Genomic DNA, 17,875 nt, shown 5'->3' on the forward strand with positions numbered 1-17,875 from the left:
CCCGTACAGCCTCCAAACACCGAGACAGCACTTCGACAGCTTCATTGGGGTGGTCAGGGGTGGAAATGTACAGCTGGGTGTCATCCGTGTACAGTTGGTAACTCACCCCAAAACCACTGATGACCTCACCCAGCGGCTTCATGTAGATGTTGAACAGGAGAGGCGAGAGAACCGACCCCTGTGGCACCCCACAAAGGAGGCGCCTCGAGGTCGATCTCTGCCCCCCTGCCAACACCGTCTGCGATCGGTCGGAGAGATAGGATGAGAACCACCGAAACACGGTGCCTCCCATTCCCAGTCACTCCAACCGTCGCAGCAGGATACCATGGTTGATGGTATCAAAAGCCGCCGAGAGATCTAGGAGAACCAGGGCAGAGGAATAACCCCTATCCCGGGCCCTCCAGAGGTCATCCACCAACCGACCAAAGCTGTCTCCGTGCTGTACCCGGGTCAGAAGCCGGACTGGGACGGGTCTAGATAGACAGATTCATCCAGGTACTGGGGTAACTGATTGTCAGCACCAATTGTTTTTAAGTGCTTGCCTAGGTCTTTAGGCACAGCTCCCAGTGTGCCGAGTACCACTGGAACCACCTGCACTGGTTTATGCCAGAGTCTCTGCAATTCGATTCTCAAATCTTGATATCTGGTGACTTTTTCAAGTTGCTTCGCATTGATTCTGGTGTCACCAGGTATAGCAATGTCAACTATCCACACTTTTTTCTTTTCCACAATCGTGATATCTGGGGTATTGTGTTCCAAAACTTTATCAGTCTGTATTCGGAAATCCCACAGTAGTTTTGCATGCTCATTGTCAATCACTTTTTCAGGCTTATGATCCCACCAGTTCTTTGCCACAGGCAGATGGTAGTTGTGACACAAGTTCCAGTGGACCATCTGAGCGACTGTGTTGTGACATTGTTTGTAGTAGGTCTGAGCTATTGTCTTACAACAGCTCAGTATGTGATCGATGGTTTCATCTGCTTCTTTGCAGAGTCTGCAATTGGGATCATCAGAATATTTTTCTATTCTGGCTTTGATTACATTTGTTCTAATGGCTTGTTCTTGGGCAGCAAGAATTAGGCCTTCTGTTTCTTTCTTCAATGTTCCATTGGTCAGCCATAACCAGGTCTTTTCCTTATCTACTTTTCCTTGGATCTTTTCAGGAACTGTCCATGCAGTGCTTTGTTACACCAGCTGTCAGCTCAAGCTTGCATCGCTGTTTTCCTATATTGATACTTGATTTGCTGTACTTTTAGCAGCTTCCTCTTGTTGACCTCCATCAAAGCTGGTTCAACACTGTCTTTCACATAATCTGCCAGAGCATGTTTCTCTTCTTTGACTGTCTGCTTCACTTGCAAAAGTCCTCTGCCGCTTACGTTTCTGGGCAAATATAGCCTGTCAACATCACTACGTGGATGCAGCGCATAGTGTATGGTCATCAGTTTTCTTGTTTTCCTATCCAGGCTGTCTAGCTCTGCCTATGTCCAGTTTACAATTCCAGCAGTATATCTGATAACAGGTATGGCCCAGCTGTTTATAGCCTTGATGGTGTTACTGCCATTCAGTTTACTTTTTAGAAGTTTCCTGACCCTTTGCGTATATTCTTTGCTGACCACATTTTTCACTTGCCCATGCTTGATATTGTCCAGCTGCAGTATGCCCAGGTATTTGTAGGCTTCAGGTTGGTTGCCCTTGATGGTTTGTCCATTGGATGTTTCAATTCTATCACTTTCTACGATCTTCCCTTCCTTCAGTGTCACTGTGGCGCATTTGTCCAGGCCGAACTCCATGCTGATGTCAGTGCTGAAAACTCAAACTGTATTGGTCAGTGACTGGATTTCAATTTCTGATTTTCCGTATAGCTTCAGGTCATCCATGTATAGCAGGTGAGAGATTTTCTGTGAATTTTTAGCAGTTTGATAACCCAGGTTAGTTTTCTGTAAAATTGTTGACAGGGGGATCATAACAATGATGAACAGCAGAGGTGACAAAGAATCACCCTGGAAAATCCCTCTTTTGATGTTGACCAGTCCATAGTTTTCACTTCCAATAAACAGTTCCGTTTTCAGTGCTTCATCGCATTTGCAAGGAAATTACCAATGCACTTGCATATTCCGAAAACATCCAGGCACTTGATGATCCAACTGTGTGGTAGTGAATCAAATGCTTTCTTGTAGTCAATCCAAATTGTATGCAGATTTGTTTTTCGGCTTTTGCAGTTTTCTAGAATCATTTTGTCAATCAGGAGCTGATCTTTTGTTTCTCTGGTTCCTTGTTTGTTTCCTTTCTGCTCCTTTCTGGCAAGATGTTATTTGCTTCTAGGTAGTCCTGGATCCTATCAGCTATGATGCCGGTCAACAGCTTGAACATGGTTGGCAGACACGTTATTGGGCTGTAATTTGCAGGTGTTGCCCCTTTTGCTGGGTCCTTCTGTATCAAATAAATTTTCCCGGCTGTTAATCATTCATTGATGTTTCCTGTCTGCAGCATCTCATTGAATTGTTCGGCCATTTTTCTATGTAGGCTGGTCAGGTATTTGAGCCAAAAGCCATGCAACTGATCTCTGCCAGGCGATGTCCAGTTCTTGATTTTCTTCATTCTGTTGCTTACCATTTCAGTAGTTATTTTCAGTTGGTCCATTTTGTTCTTGGAGAATTTCATCTCAAAGTCTCTGATCCACCCAGCATTTTTGTTATAACCTTTCTCAGTCTCCCGCAGGTCTTTCCAAAACTGGATAGTTGCCGTTTTCTCAGGTTTTTCAATTTTCATATTCCCTATCTGGTTCAGACTCTGATAGAACCGACTTTGGTCTGATTGGAACAATTGATTTTGTTTGTACTGGATGACTCTGGCTTCGTATCTTTCAATTTTTTTTGCTGTTGCTGTTATCTGCTGCTTCACAATTTCCAATGCTTTGTCAATTTTTCTTATGCTGAGCCCATATTTTTTTATCAGATGTTTCTTGATCTTACTATTCTTCAGCTTTTTCTCCTGCCAGTTCTTCAAGTTGCTCGCAGGCTCTTGATTTTCAACTCCAACCTGATAGTCCACTGCGGTTTCGCAGTCAATTTTCTAGGGGGCTGCGGCTGTTGAATCCTCAGTTCTTCTGTTACTATAGCTGCTGCACTGTAGGCAAGCTGATTTGTTTGTTCAATTGATGTTATCTGGACTGCTATAAGTGCATAGTTCGCATCTGTCACCAATGGTGCCCAATGTTTTCTTCAATGTTGGAAGCCTTCTTCTTTCTGAATTTGTTGCAGCATTTGCCAAGATTTTAACTTTCAGTTCTTGCTGCCTAGCATTGAGTACTCCTGGTGTTTCAATGATGGCTTCAGGCCCTTGCTGATACTGTTCTTGCAAAATATCTGCATTTTCTTCGAATTTAGGCTGTTCACTTGCTCCAGATGTTATTGGAGTATTTTCTGCTGCTACTTCAACAGTCTGCTGTTCAGTCTGTGTTCCTGTTTCACAATTTTTCCGTATTTCTTCCAGTTCGACTTCACTGAGCACTTTGTTCCGCGTGATGAATCTTCACTGATCAGCTAATCATAATTCAGTTATCCTTGAATCTGGGTATTCTTGTTTCCATAATTTGTACATCCTTTTTTGATAGCCTCGTTTTTCTGGTTCTGCTTTGTAGTAGCATTTGATTACATTACGGTTCTCTGACATGGGGTATCTCTGCCGCTTCTGAGGTTGTTCTGCTTCCAGTAGCTCTACAGGCCCATGACCTGGTTGCTCAGCTATGGGACCCATGGCCTGTAGTCCACTTGTCGACAGATGCCCAGGTTCCCCAATATCCAATGCTGTCCTTGTTAACCCCGGCAACGACCGAGCCAGTATAGGCTTTGTTCGGTTGTGTTTTACCATGAATAATTGCATGGGTTGTTGGGTGCACTAAGTTCTGCTCCTCGGCCTAGACCTCTCTGGCATGGTTGGACCTGCTGGTACTTTACACTACCACCAGCACAGCTCTCAGCTTCATTGGAGCAGTTAAGCCCCCTGCCACGTCAAGGCGGCACCCAGTGGGGGGTTGTTGTCATTATTATTATTATTATTATTATTATTATTATTATTATTATTATTATTATTATTATTATTATTATTATTCCGACCCAGTTACAGCACTGAGACGGCTTTGGTCGCGTTGGTGGATGATCTCTGGAGGGCCAGGGATAGGGGTTATTCCTCTGCCCTGGTCCTATTAGACCTCTCAGCGGCTTTTGATACCATCGACCATGGTATCCTGCTGCGCCGGTTGGAGGGATTGGGAGTGGGAGGCACCGTTTATCGGTGGTTCTCCTCCTATCTCTCCGACCGGTCGCAGACAGTGTTGACGGGGGGGCAGAGGTCGACCCTGCGGCGCCTCACTTGTGGGGTGCCGCAGGGGTCGATTCTCTCGCCCCTTCTGTTCAACATCTATATGAAGCCGCTGGGTGAGATCATCAGTGGCTTCGGTGTGAGGTACCAGCTGTACGCTGATGACACCCAGCTGTACTTTTCCACACCGGGCCACCCCAATGAAGCTATCGAAGTGCTGTCCCGGTGTTTGGAAGCCGTACGGGCCTGGATGGGGAGAAACAGGCCCAACCCCAACCCCTCCAAGACGGAGTGGCGGTGGATGCCGGCATCCCGGTACAGTCAGCTGAGTCCGCGGCTGACTGTCGGGAGCGAGTCATTGGCCCCGATGGAGAGGGTGCGCAATTTGGGTGTTCTCCTGGATGCACGGCTGTCTTTTGAAGATCATTTGACGGCCGTCTCCAGGAGAGCTTTCCACCAGGTTCGCCTGGTGCGCCAGTTGCGCCTTTCTAGACCGGGATGCCTTGTGCACAGTCACCACGCCTTGTGACGCCCTCGCCTGGACTACTGCAATGCTCTACATGGGGCTCCCTTGAAGGGCATCCGGAGGCTGCAGTTAGTCCAGAACGCGGCTGCTGGTGATAGAGGAGCCCTCGTGGCTCCCAAGTGACACCTATCCTGCGCAGGCTGCACTGGCTACCTGTGGCCTTCCGGTGCGCTTCAAGGTGTTGGTGAACGCCTTTAAAGCGCCCATGGCATAGGGCCGGGTTACTTACGGGACCGCCTGCTGCTACCGAATACCTCTCACCGACCTGCGCTCTCACAGAGAGGGACTCCTCAGGGTGCCGTCGGCGCGACAGTGTCGTCTGGCGACACCCAGGGGAAGGGCCTTCTCTGTGGGGGCTCCCGCCCTCTGGAACGAACTCCCCCCAGGACTTCGTCAACTTCCGGACCTCCGAACCTTTCGCCGCGAGCTCAAAACTTACTTATTTATCTGCGCTGGACTGGGTTAGTTTTTTTTAAGTTATGGGTTTTTAATGGGTTTTATCTCTAAATTTTAATTGTGGCCAATTCAAATAAGTTTTTTACTAGTATTTTAATTGTATCTATAATGTATTTTCATTTTTTACTTGGCTGTGAACCGCCCTGAGTCCTTCGGGAGAAGGGCGGTATACAAATTTAAATAATAAATAAATAAATAAATAAATAAATAAATAATTATTACTACTACTACTACTACTACTACTACTACTACTACTACTACTCTCCAGTTCCCTAATTTCCTTCTCCAACCATTTTATATATTTCTCTTTTTGTTTTTTTATATTATAAGAATATTTTATCCCTAAACATCTCACTACTGCTTTCATTGCATCTCATATTACACCTATATTACTACCTCCCTCTTCATTTATAGTCCATATTTGTTTTAATTCCCTTTCTATTTTTTCTAAAATCACTTTATTTTTAAAAATTCTCAAATCCATTCTTCATCTACTTGCCTGTTTATAATCATGGAGCTAGCTGTAATGGACAACAGACACTGAATCTGTCTCCTCTGGGCCATCACAGAGAATAAATTTAAAAAATACAACACCCAACTAAGGATTATGGAATTTAAGAGATTATAAAACGTGAGTTATTTCCCTTGCTTTCTCCTGAAGACTGGACTGTATTTGACTTGGAATTGGACATTTTTGGACATTTTTCAAATTAGCTGTGAGCTCGGACATTTGATTAAGAGTCTTGAGAGGCCTTTGAAGTTGATGGGAGAGGAAGGGCCTTATGACTGAATATTGAGAAAGAACTTGGAAAGAGTTTAAAGGAGTTCAGCTGAGAAGATAATAGCTGATTTATGAGTGTATAGCTGTGAAGGCCTTCTTTTAGTTAGTGTTAAGGCCTGGAGAAGGTGGAAGAACTAAAGAACTAAATATTTTTAAGACAGAGCCTTGATAAGGTGTGTGTAATAAAGCTAACTTTTGCTATTGGATTTATTTAGTTTTATTAAGTTGCACTTATGGAGGTAAGCTGATAAAGACAAGACAAAGAAAGAAGTGAAGTTTGTGGACTATAGACTGTAAAACACTTAAAAGGTCAAGAGCTTTTTTGTTTGGATAGTCAGATGTCAAAACACAGCAAAAGTGTGGAAAGTGTTTGGCAAAGACCCAAAGTAGGCCTTAGGCTTTCAGAGTTACATCTGATTCGAGTGGGAAAAGAAATGGAAGTGAGGAAAAAGCATCTGACTCAATCAGATAAATTTGATGTTCTCTTACAAGAGTTAAGAGAAATGAAGAAAAATATAAAGGAGGATTTAAAACAAATAAATGATAAAATGGATAGTATGAATATAAGAATAACAGATTTGGTGAAACAAAATCAGGATATGACACAAAATATTACAGAAGTGTGGACCCAGATGGGAGAACATGATAGGGCATTAAAAAACCAGATGACTATGATGCATCAGGTGAAAAAGGATTTGATCAAGATACAGGACGATCAGCGCCGTTCAAATTTATAGATATGTGGATATCCAGAGAAATGTGAAGAAAATGAAGCAAAGGTGATCCAAGAAGTATTGGATTGGGCTATCTTGATCTTCCCAGATGTCCCCTTTACAAGATACGATATTGATGCAATACATAGAGTTGGTTCAAAAAAATTGGGAAGAAAATTGCCGAGAGACTCTGTGTCAAGATTCTGGTCTTATGCAAAGAGAGAGAGAGAGAGAGAGAAATTGATGCATAAATTGCAAAATATGGTGCTGATAGTGTTTGGGGGCTCATCAGATACAGGCTTTTCCAGATTTAAGTAGTGAGACTTTACAATGAAGGAGAAAGATGCGTCAAGTTTGTCAACTACTGAAGAAAAATAATATTAATTATAGCTGAAGTTATCCAGTTGTTGTTGTTTTTAGATTTCCATATGGTGGAAGATTTTATAGAGCTGAAACAAAGGAGGAGGTGGTGGAGAAATTAAGGGAGCTCAGAATCATAAATAAAGAAGAGTTCATGGAACAAATCCAGAAAATGAACAAGATGTTGAAATTTGCAAGAAGGGAAATGGAAAAGACAAAAGAAGATCTACAGGAGAAAGGGAGGCCGAATGAAGCAACTGGAATTATAAGTTCTCTGTAGACACAGTATATAAATATTTGTAATATTTGTATTAAGGGATATGTGTTGAAGTATAGGTTTGGGTATAGAAATAGGGTAAAGATGGTTAAGGGAGGTGGAGTGGGCGACCAAAATCTGTGTATGGATGGTTCCCCTTCTGTCCCCTGGAGGCCCTAAGAGACAGAGAGGAAGAAGATCTCCTGAAGAAGGGAAGGGGAACATTATATATGTTTAAGGATGGGTAAGAGATTATTTACGTTTTGGGGTAATATGTATACTGTGTAGTTTTAGTTTTGTAATATGTAATGTAATATGTACTTTGTATGTATATTATGTAATATGAGGAATAGATGAGGAAATCGTTTAAGGTAGCTACATGGAATTTACATGGCTTTGGGGGGGAGGAAACAGAGACAAGCAAGAACTGAAAAATCAATTAACAAAAAGAAAATAGATACTGTATTTTTACAAGAAACACATCAAACACATCATGGCCTCCAGGGGACAGAAGGGGAACCATCCATACACAGATTTTGGTCGCCCACTCCACCTCCCTTAACCATCTTTACCCTATTTCTATACCGTTAGGGCCGGTGAATAGCGCAGGCTGGTAATGCCTGTTATTAAGAACACAAAGCCTGTTATTAAGAACACAAAGCCTGCAATTACTGCAGGTTCGAGCCCGGCCCAAGGTTGACTCAGCCTTCCATCCTTTATAAGGTAGGTAAAATGAGGACCCAGATTGTTGGGGGGGCAATAAGTTGACTTTGTAAAAATATACAAATAGAATGAGACTATTGCCTTATACACTGTAAGCCGCCCTGAGTCTTCGGAGAAGGGCGGGGTATAAATGTAAACAAAAAAAAAAAAAGAAAGAAGGGGTGAATGAACTTAGGTTATATTGGGCTGATGTATATGAAAAGCCATTTGGTATCAAAAGCAAGAGGGGAAGCAATCATTGTAATTAAAAGATGTGAATTTATGATAAAAGCCATAGGAAGGAAAGATTTCTTATAATTCAAGGCTTGATTTATGGACAAGAGGTTACCTTAGCAAACTTGTATGGACCTAACATAAATCAAAGAGAGTTTTATAATAGGGTATATAAAGAAACAGAAGAAGTCAAAAAAATGGTATGTGATAATGGCAGGTGATTATAATATGGTTATGGATAGCGGAATTGACAAATCCAACCCATCCAACCCATCAAAAGCAGAAATAAAGTATAATAATATAGATTTAAGAAAATTTATTTATAGAAATAGACTGAAATATGTTTGGAGAAAATTACATGGTAATCAAAAGAGTTATATATATTTTTCTGGTAGACAAAATTTTTTTACAAGAATAGATTATATATTTGTAACACCGGAAATATTATCTAAAATAATGAGGGCAGAGATAAAAATAATTAAAATATATGATCATGCAATGGTAACTATGAATATGGAAATAGATTGCGATTATAAACCCCATTTACTTCTTAGTAAACAATTTATTTATTAAATTTATTTGGCTACAGGGAGATAGCAAATTACAGGGATCTTGACAGATAACCATTTGTTTAGTGACTATTCAAGTTACAGTGGTGCTGAATAAAGTGACTCATGACTTATGACTCCTCACACTTACAATTGTAGCAACTCACAGTTATCTGTTTAAGATTCAGATGCTTGGAAATTGACATGTATTTATGATGGCTGCAGCATCCCAGAGCACATGATTGCCATTTGTGATCTTCCCAGCCACTTTCTGATAAACAAAGTCAATGAGGAAATCAGATTTACTTAGCAACTGCAGGTTTGACTTAACAATTGCAGTAATTTGCTTAACAATCACAGCAAAAAAAAATTGTAAAATTGGGCATAATTCACTTAACAACTGCCTTGCTTAGCAATGGAAGTTCTGGTCCCAGTTGTGGTCATAAGTTGAGGACTTATCGCATGTCTTTATAGATGGTGTTTGGTGCTTCACAGATAGGAGGATGAGAGCACTAAACCAACTGACTGGATGTGCCCTAATTTGGTAATCTTCTTTATCTTATTAAAAAGGATTATGTGAAAGAATTATGTGTATCTAAATAAATACTAGATAAGGAATATACTCTTCTTTTATTCTCAAATAGTGGAAAAAATAACCGTGAGCCTTTTAAAGCCCTATGCTAGCCTTCCTTGACTAGGTATTCTCCAACTATATTGATATCAAACACCCCTTCCCTGCTAGTTACAATGTATCTTAATGCAGAAGAATGAACAAGAGTACTCTCTATAAGTAAAATACTAGTATCCCAAAAAGTCAGTTCACTCCTCCCCCACTCAAAAAAAAAAAAAGGTATTCAGGGAAAATAAATGGAATTTGGGGGGAATCAGAATGAGTTCATAATAGAGGTATAGAAAAAGTGTTAGACCTCTGAGTGCATGGTTGCAACCATGCGATTTATTTTTAATCTCCCTATGAATATTTTTGGTTCTTAAGATATTTTGCCTCCTTTAAACAAATGAAGGTTTAAAATGATTACTGAATAAAAGTCAGAGGGTTAGAAGAATGAGTAGCTGCACTTCAGCTAATAATGGAAAATAAAAGTGTATTAGATAAAAAAAGAGAGATGCCTCATTATGAGATGACAGAAAAAATAACTATCCATAAGAAGATAAGCTAGTAACAAGATTACTAAGTAAACCTGGCTTCCCTATTGAATTTGCTTGTCAGAAGGTCACAAAAGGTGATTACATCACCCTGGGATACTGCAACCATCATAAATATAAATCAGTGGCCAAGCATCTGAATTTTGATCCCATGATCATGATGATACTGCAATGGTCATAAATGTGAAAAATGGTCCTAAGTCACTTTTTTCAATGCCCTTGTAATTTGAACGGTCAGTAAAGGAATTGTTGTAAGCTGAGTACTGCTTATAGATGAAAGCAAGAGAGACAGGAAATAGAACTCAGAAACAATGTTCAGGTCTTTGAAGAGAAAGCAAACTCTGGGACTTCAGGAGAAAAAAAAACATTGCAGAAAACATGGAAGGATGGTGATTGTATCTATAAGCATCTATGGAGGGGAGCAAGTGACAAGTGCATCACAATGCAAACTCATCCATGATTTTTGTGATATTGTAATAGAAATTTGAACAAGTGCATTGTGATATGATCTGTGCCTTGTCATTTTGGAACTGATACTTTTGCTGTACCCTTCAAGAAAAAAAGAGAAGAGCTGGGATAATTTATGATTTACCATTATGAGGAACTTAAAATTATGTATTCCTACCAGACTTATTGGCGCACAAAGTGTGCTGTTTGCATGGATGAGGAATGTGATAAAACATCTTCCAAGGCACATCAGCTCCATCGAAATGATCCCTTTTTGCTAGTCTACAAGGTGATGTAGGTAATCCTTGCTTAATGACTGCTCACTTAACAACCATTCAAAGTTACAACTGGCATATACATACATCCTTGTCACATTTACAATTGATTACAGCACCCTGCAACAACATGACTGCAATTTGCAACATTTTTTGCCATTTTCCAGTAGTAAATATAAAAAAAATGTTCATTGGATATGTTGGATTCATTTAATAACTATGTACTGTAGCTTGCTTAACAACTATAGTGACTTGCTTAAAATTGAGTTAGGTCACATGGTGACTAGCCTAACAATCACAATGACTTATGACTAAAATTCTGGGCTCAACAGTGGTCATATGTTGAGGACTACCTTTAAATTTCTATCTGCAAAAAGTGTAGACATTGAAGATTTAGGGGAAAAGTTCAAGAATGTGGATGCAAAATGGTTTCCTCATCCATATTTTCAGTCTATGAAAGGCTTGAAAAGAGAAAGAATAATGGTAACCTGAATGATTGACTAGGCAAATAACATTATAAGGAAATACTTTGTTTCTCTAACAGTGGTCTGAGTTATCTGCCTTATGGATTGCTAACACAAGATTGTTCCTTGTAAGACTTGTTAAAAATACATTTGGCCAAGGCGTTACAAAATTTATCAGATATTAACCTCTTCACAGTAGAAGGATGTAAGGATGTGGTGATTGTGGGGGGAGCTACGAAATAATTTAGTGAAACTTTGGAAATAATATTGGCTCATACATTTATGAAAAATAAAATATGCTTCTAATAAAGGTGATTTCATTAACATGTCCATGCAATTTTCTTGGCAATATTAAAATAAAAATAGTTTGCAGTTAATTTCTTCTTAGGTTTTTTCTCCAGTCTGGTCCACAGTCCTGGTGTTGCATTAACCTGATACACTAACCACAAAAGACAATAAATCTTTTTTTCAGCAATAGTTGTTGATTCAGTTGTTTATGGAGAGTATTAACTGGCTAATGTGCTCCATTTTTACTCTCTGCATTCTGGGTCTTCAAATTAAAGATGTTTGCAAAAATAGTGCCTGTGTCTTGGAATAAAGATTAATGTACAAGTTACTAGTATGATTTACAGGAATCAAAATTCTGGGACAAAGTAGCAACTGATTTCACAGTCTGGAAAATTTAAATGTTGATTGAACTTCAATTCTATCTCCTGCCTTATGAGTGAAGTGTGGAACCTACACATAAGAAAATAAAAAGACCCTGCTGGATTAGGCCCAGTTAATCCAGTACTCTGTTTCACACAATGGTCAACTAAATGTGCCTGAGAATTTCCACTGCTCTAGTAGTCAGAATTTAAAGCAAACTGCCTATAGTTCTCAAGACAAGAAATACTGAAGATCCATCAAAATTAGTAGCCATTGATAGTCTGATCTGGTTTAACAAAAAAGAGAAGTAATTAAAGTAATTAACAAATTATATTTTCAAAGCTCAATCTTTGAATCTCAGTACTCAATTTCAATACTCATGGCAAAAAGAAAAACAAGTGGTTAAGCTAAGTTGAGGATAATTGGGGCATCAGAATATAAATTAGAAATTTTAGCCAAAGGATATGTGACTTTTTAAATTTCTGTTATTCCATATATAAGACATTAAAGTTATAGAACTGCTAAGCCATTTAAATTACCATATCCAGCTCTTACTCTTGAAAAGAAATTTATATTCTTCTTCTTATTGGATGATATTAAAATATTTTTATTTGCTGCATTTCAGATTGTATGTAATATTTAGGAGTATCTCTTGATCCTTCATTAGCTCACATTTTTGTACACTAGCTGGGTTCAGACATTAATCTCATAATCAAGTTATTTGTCTTTGCCTTAGTGCTGTGCAAACCTAACTGTTATGGTTTGTAGATCTGTGGTTTAAAGTTCAGTATTACTTGTAAATCCAGCAAATTCAGATTTCTTTTTATGAGATGTGTTAAACCAGCCACTGACATGAACAATGTATTGGGGTGGGGGTGGGGGGAGAAGAAGGGCATAAGAGAAGGAGGTTTTGGCAGGAAAAGGAGGAGACAGAGGGAATGCAAGATGAAGAAGGAGGCATTTTTTTCTGGGGGGGAGGGGGAGCCGGATGGTAAGGATAGGAAGGGATGCCTGGGGAAAAAGAGGCCTGAGAGGATAGGAAAATAGAATAGAATAGAATAGAATAAAATAGAATTTTTTATTGGCCAAGTGTGATTGGACACACAAGGAATTTGTCTTGGTGCATATGCTCTCAGTGTACATAAAAGAAAAGATACGTTCATCAAGGTACAACATTTACAACACAATTGATGGTCAATATATCAATATAAATCATAAGGTTTGCTTAAAAAAGAGGCTTAAGGGGGAAATGGAGTGAGTGAAGGCAATAGGGAGGATAGATGAGGCTTTTGTGGGGCAAGCCTGAGGGAGAGAAGGGTGATAGGATAGAAGAGGCTTCTGTGGGGCAAGCAAAGGAATCCATGAAGGAGCAGGGGCGGTAGAAGGAGAGCCTAGCATGCAATTCAAGAGAGGGAGGGAGAGAAGGAGGAAGAAGGGCCAACTAGCCATATGAATACCATCTCATCACATGACTCATCTGCTGGGAAAAGACTGACTGTCACCCTTCCAGGTGACCTGCCTGCTGAGAGGAAACTGACCATCACGACACTACATGACCTAGGCCAGTAGAGGTGCCTGAGCAAGGGACCAGTGTGGACTGGCAGCCATACCAAAAGGACCAGGAGAACTTGGACTCCAGTAGTCCTTTCGGGGGTAGTGTTACATGTACATTTAATTAAAGGCTGGGAAACCTGTGGCCTTTCAGATATTGCTGAACTATAATTCTAAGTCCTATAATTTGCAGTACAGCAGAAACTGGAGAGTCATCTTCTTCTTCTTTAAACTTAAATTGTCTACTGTTGACCTCACCCCATTCCTAAGAGGTCTGTAAGGGGCGTGCATAAATGCACCTGTGTGCCTACCGTCTCTGTCCTAATATTCCTTTTTACTTACTCTTTTTATGTATACAAATTATGTTTATACTTTTACCTGTTATCTTATATATGATTGACAATAAATAAATAAATAAATAAATAAATAAATAAATAAATAAATAAATAAATAGAGTCAGACAGATTTAACAAAAGAAAAGTAGCAAATATGAAAACAAGATGCAAAATTCTTTGCTTGGATAATGTGTATGCATATTATTATATACAGAAATATTTTAACTGTAGCAAAATAAAATAAAATAATCACATTACCCTGTCTAATGTGCTTTGTTTTTCAATAAGCTTGATTGAAATACATCTTTATTTTTTGTGAATTTTGCTTCCTCCCAGAATAAACTGTTTTGCTGTTTAGGTCTTGAAGTATGAAATACAATCCTACGTTCTTACTTAGGTTGGAGTGCTAATGTCAGTAATTGTGACAAGAGGAAATACTTTTGCCAAAATAGCTATTTGGAAGTCTTTAAAATCACATCAATTAGTTCCATGCTTATGAATAACTTTATTAGGTACATGGGCAAATCAGCATTTTATTTATTGATAATACAACAAAGAAACTATTTCAGAAATCATAAAGACAGAAATGATTAATGACAGAATTAAATTATTGTAGATTTTGAGATTCATAATAAAAAGCATAATTTAAAATATATAATTATTATGGATTCAAGAATGGTCAATGACCATTGGTCATGTATATAGGATCACGGAGGACATTTAGAACTATATTGATTTAAAAATATTATAATGTTTTCAGGTGGATATGCCTATTAAAAAATCAGTAAATTGCACATCATGTCAGTATATTTGTGATTAATTCTTTATCGATTTTATTTTAAACAGCTTTAAGAAAAAAATTCTCATTTGGAAACAAATCTATTTCTTTCATTGAATTTTAATGGAATTTGCGGAGGGGAGTTCTATTTATTATCTTCTATTTATAACTATCCTATATTCATTCAGTGTTCCCATTTCTTATGTCATCGTGCTTTCCTTAAATCCATTAAGATGAAAATGCAGTTCATGCCTTTGGACAGTCATAATTTTTCTCATTCAACATACATTTATAACTTTGGCATGTCAAGTTCTACATAACAGTATACTGATTTGTAAATCATTATAATATTGGAAAGATTAAAATACCATTACATTATCTTAAAAACACACATATTTATTGGCATTACATAAAACAGAATGCATCTTTCATTTCTAATCTGAAAAAAAGCTGAATCAATAGAAAACTTCTGATTGTCTGGGGAAAAAAATCTTGTTTTGCTAGAAAGGCAGAAAACTCCAGTGAAAACAAGCAGGAAGACTAGATGCACTTCGCATATCTGAAGAGCTTGTCAGTTATTCTGGTTAGCTTCTCATATTGGTTGTCCTGCTTTGCATTTCATCCAGTCCAGGAATCTTTGCTTCAGTATATGGATGCATCATCATATGGACTGAAATGAAATGAATGCATTCTTGGGCTGGAAGGAGAGATTCTGCCATGACAAGGAGACAATTGCTTGTACAGGAGTTTTAGGTGCCTTCTGAATTTCACTCCAACAAAGACGTACAGGATTGGGTTAATGTAGCAGTGACAGTAGGCTATTTTGCGACTGATATCAAAAGCAAAAAAAATATAATTGCGAGTTTGACATTCTGTCTTGATGACATGCTGAATAGACAAAACATACACAAAGTTAAATACATTGTAAGGAGCCCAACTCAGGAAAAAGACCACCACAATAGCAAATATGAGTCTCACAGTTCTGTACTTCCTTTGAGACCATGATCTAAGCAAAATTTTAAGCATCCCAATGTAACAAGCTACTATAATAAAAAAAGACAGGAGGAAAAATGTTACTTGCAGGCTCATCTCTATCATTTTCCAGATGAATCCCTCTTCGTACTCACAGTGTTGTTTGCCATGATCATCAATAATGACTTCAATAAAAATGATCTCAGGTATTGCAACCATTATGCTGCTACTCCAAATGGCCATGCTCACCAGAATGCTACATTTTTTGGTCTGTGTTCTTATGGTTGATAAGGGATCAACCACAGCCAGGTACCGCAGAATAGTCATGATAGTGAGAAAGATGATACCACCATAGTAGCTGATAGAAAAGATAGCACTTACTGCCTTGCAGAGAAAATCACCAAAAATCCATCCATAATAATGATATACAATCCAGAACGGCAGAGTGCATGAGAAGGTCAAGTCAGTGATGCAAAGGTTCAGGATGAAAAGGTTTGTTAAAGATTTGAGGTTTTCATATTTCATCACAATCCACAAAACAAGGCTATTTCCTACCAAGCTGAAGAAGAAGATCAGAAAATAAAGGATGCAAGTAAATATAGCACTGAATCTGGAGGTCTCATCCATATTACAATAATTTGTTTCTATTGGGATGTAATCGTAAAATGTTGAATTTGAGGTCCATTCATTATCATCTGTTAGGTTAGTCATTTGGATTTGTTGCAAGTTTTCTCACTTCTGCAACTGTGAGGAGAGTTTCTGAAACAAACAAGCTAAAAAGTCTTGGTAATAGCGGAACAAAGAAAAGAAGAAGGAAATCATTAAATCATCTGCTATCCATTCATCTTTGAATGGCTAATACTGTGTTTCCCTTTTTTAATTAAAAATTAAATTAAATTAAATTAAAATTAAATTAAACCCTAGTAAGGATTTTTGAGAAGACTCCTGCGAGTCCCTTGGACTGCAAGGCGAACAAACCAGTCAGTTCTAGAGGAGATCAACCCTGACTGCTCTTTAGAAGGTCAGATCCTGAAGATGAAACTGAAATACTTTGGCCACCTAATGAGAAAGAAGGACTCACTGGAGAAGAGCCTAATGCTGGGAAAGATTGAGGGCAAAAGAAGAAGGGGACGACAGAGAACGAGGTGGCTCGATGGAGTCACTGAAGCAGTAGGCATGAGTTTAAATGGATTCCAGAGTATGGTAGAGGACAGGAAGGCCTGGAGGAATGTTGTCCATGGGGTCGCGATGGGTCGGACACGACTTTGCAACTAACAACAACAACATGGATTTTGTGTGAGTGCCTAATATAAGACTCCCAAAATACCCCCTACTTAACCACCTGCACAACTGGCTACCCACCCTGCACCCTTCGTGCCGACACGAAGTGAGGAGAGAGGGGGTGGAGCTGCCCTACAAACACACCAGCTTACCTCAGGGATCCCCACAGCCAGGCCATCCATGCCCTGAAACCTGCCTTGCAGCAGCAGTACCAGCATCCATGTGCAGGAATCCACGTGACCGCTGGCCCACCTCTAATCACTCACAACCACAACAGAGCACTTGACTCTGAGATAAGATAGTGTGGGGCATGTGAGGCACCTGTCCCTGCTTTGCCTCATGGCTGTGGCACTGGTGCGTTGCTCAGCTTGCTCCCTTGCAGCTGTGAGCAAGCAGAAAAAGTGGGCCAGATGTCATGTAGGATATAATATGAATAGGATATAATATGAATCTAAAAAATATCCAAGTAGCACATAAACTCTCTCTTCCTGAAACTATAGTATGCGACCTATCCCTTGACACTACTCTTCGATTCTTACTATGCTACAGAGCCCCCGACTATGACATTACCCACGCTAACCTCAATGCTAACATGGGCTACCTCTTGCCCATACCCTCTCATCTTCCTGGGTGACTTAAATCTACCTCTCATTAACTGGACAACTAATGAATGTTCAACTGACCCAATCCATACTACACTATACAACGCTGTTACAAACCTAGGTCTTGAACAACTTGTAACTAACAATACAAGACTCAACAACTGCCTTGACCTCATCTTCTGCAACAATCCAAACTCAATTTATGGACTACAAATTAAAGAACCTTTTTCAAACAGTGACCACTGCATGATTGATTTTTGTCTCAATATACATCCATACTTAAATCGTCATAACAACAGAACTCCCAACTACAACTTCAAGAAAGCCAATTACGACCTTATAAACAACGATCTTTCATTTCTGAACTGGCAAAATCTGTTTGCAACCTGCATAACCGCTGATGACCTCTATAGAGTCTTCCTACTTGAAATCAATAGAGTCATTAAATTATATGTACCACGA

General features: G+C 39.3%; 1 protein-coding gene across 1 annotated transcript; it reads right to left on the reverse strand.

The window, feature by feature from the left end:
- Window positions 1-14,399: 14,399 nt before the first annotated feature.
- Window positions 14,400-16,246, reverse strand: XCR1 (X-C motif chemokine receptor 1). The gene has a single exon (XM_058183956.1). It carries the CDS (start codon window positions 16,239-16,241, stop codon window positions 15,201-15,203), a length of 1,041 nt encoding a protein of 346 aa, XP_058039939.1. The 5' UTR covers window positions 16,242-16,246; the 3' UTR covers window positions 14,400-15,200.
- Window positions 16,247-17,875: the final 1,629 nt, after the last annotated feature.

Source organism: Ahaetulla prasina, chromosome 4 (assembly GCF_028640845.1).
Source record: "Ahaetulla prasina isolate Xishuangbanna chromosome 4, ASM2864084v1, whole genome shotgun sequence".
In the NCBI taxonomy this organism is placed as follows: Eukaryota; Metazoa; Chordata; class Lepidosauria; order Squamata; family Colubridae; genus Ahaetulla; species Ahaetulla prasina.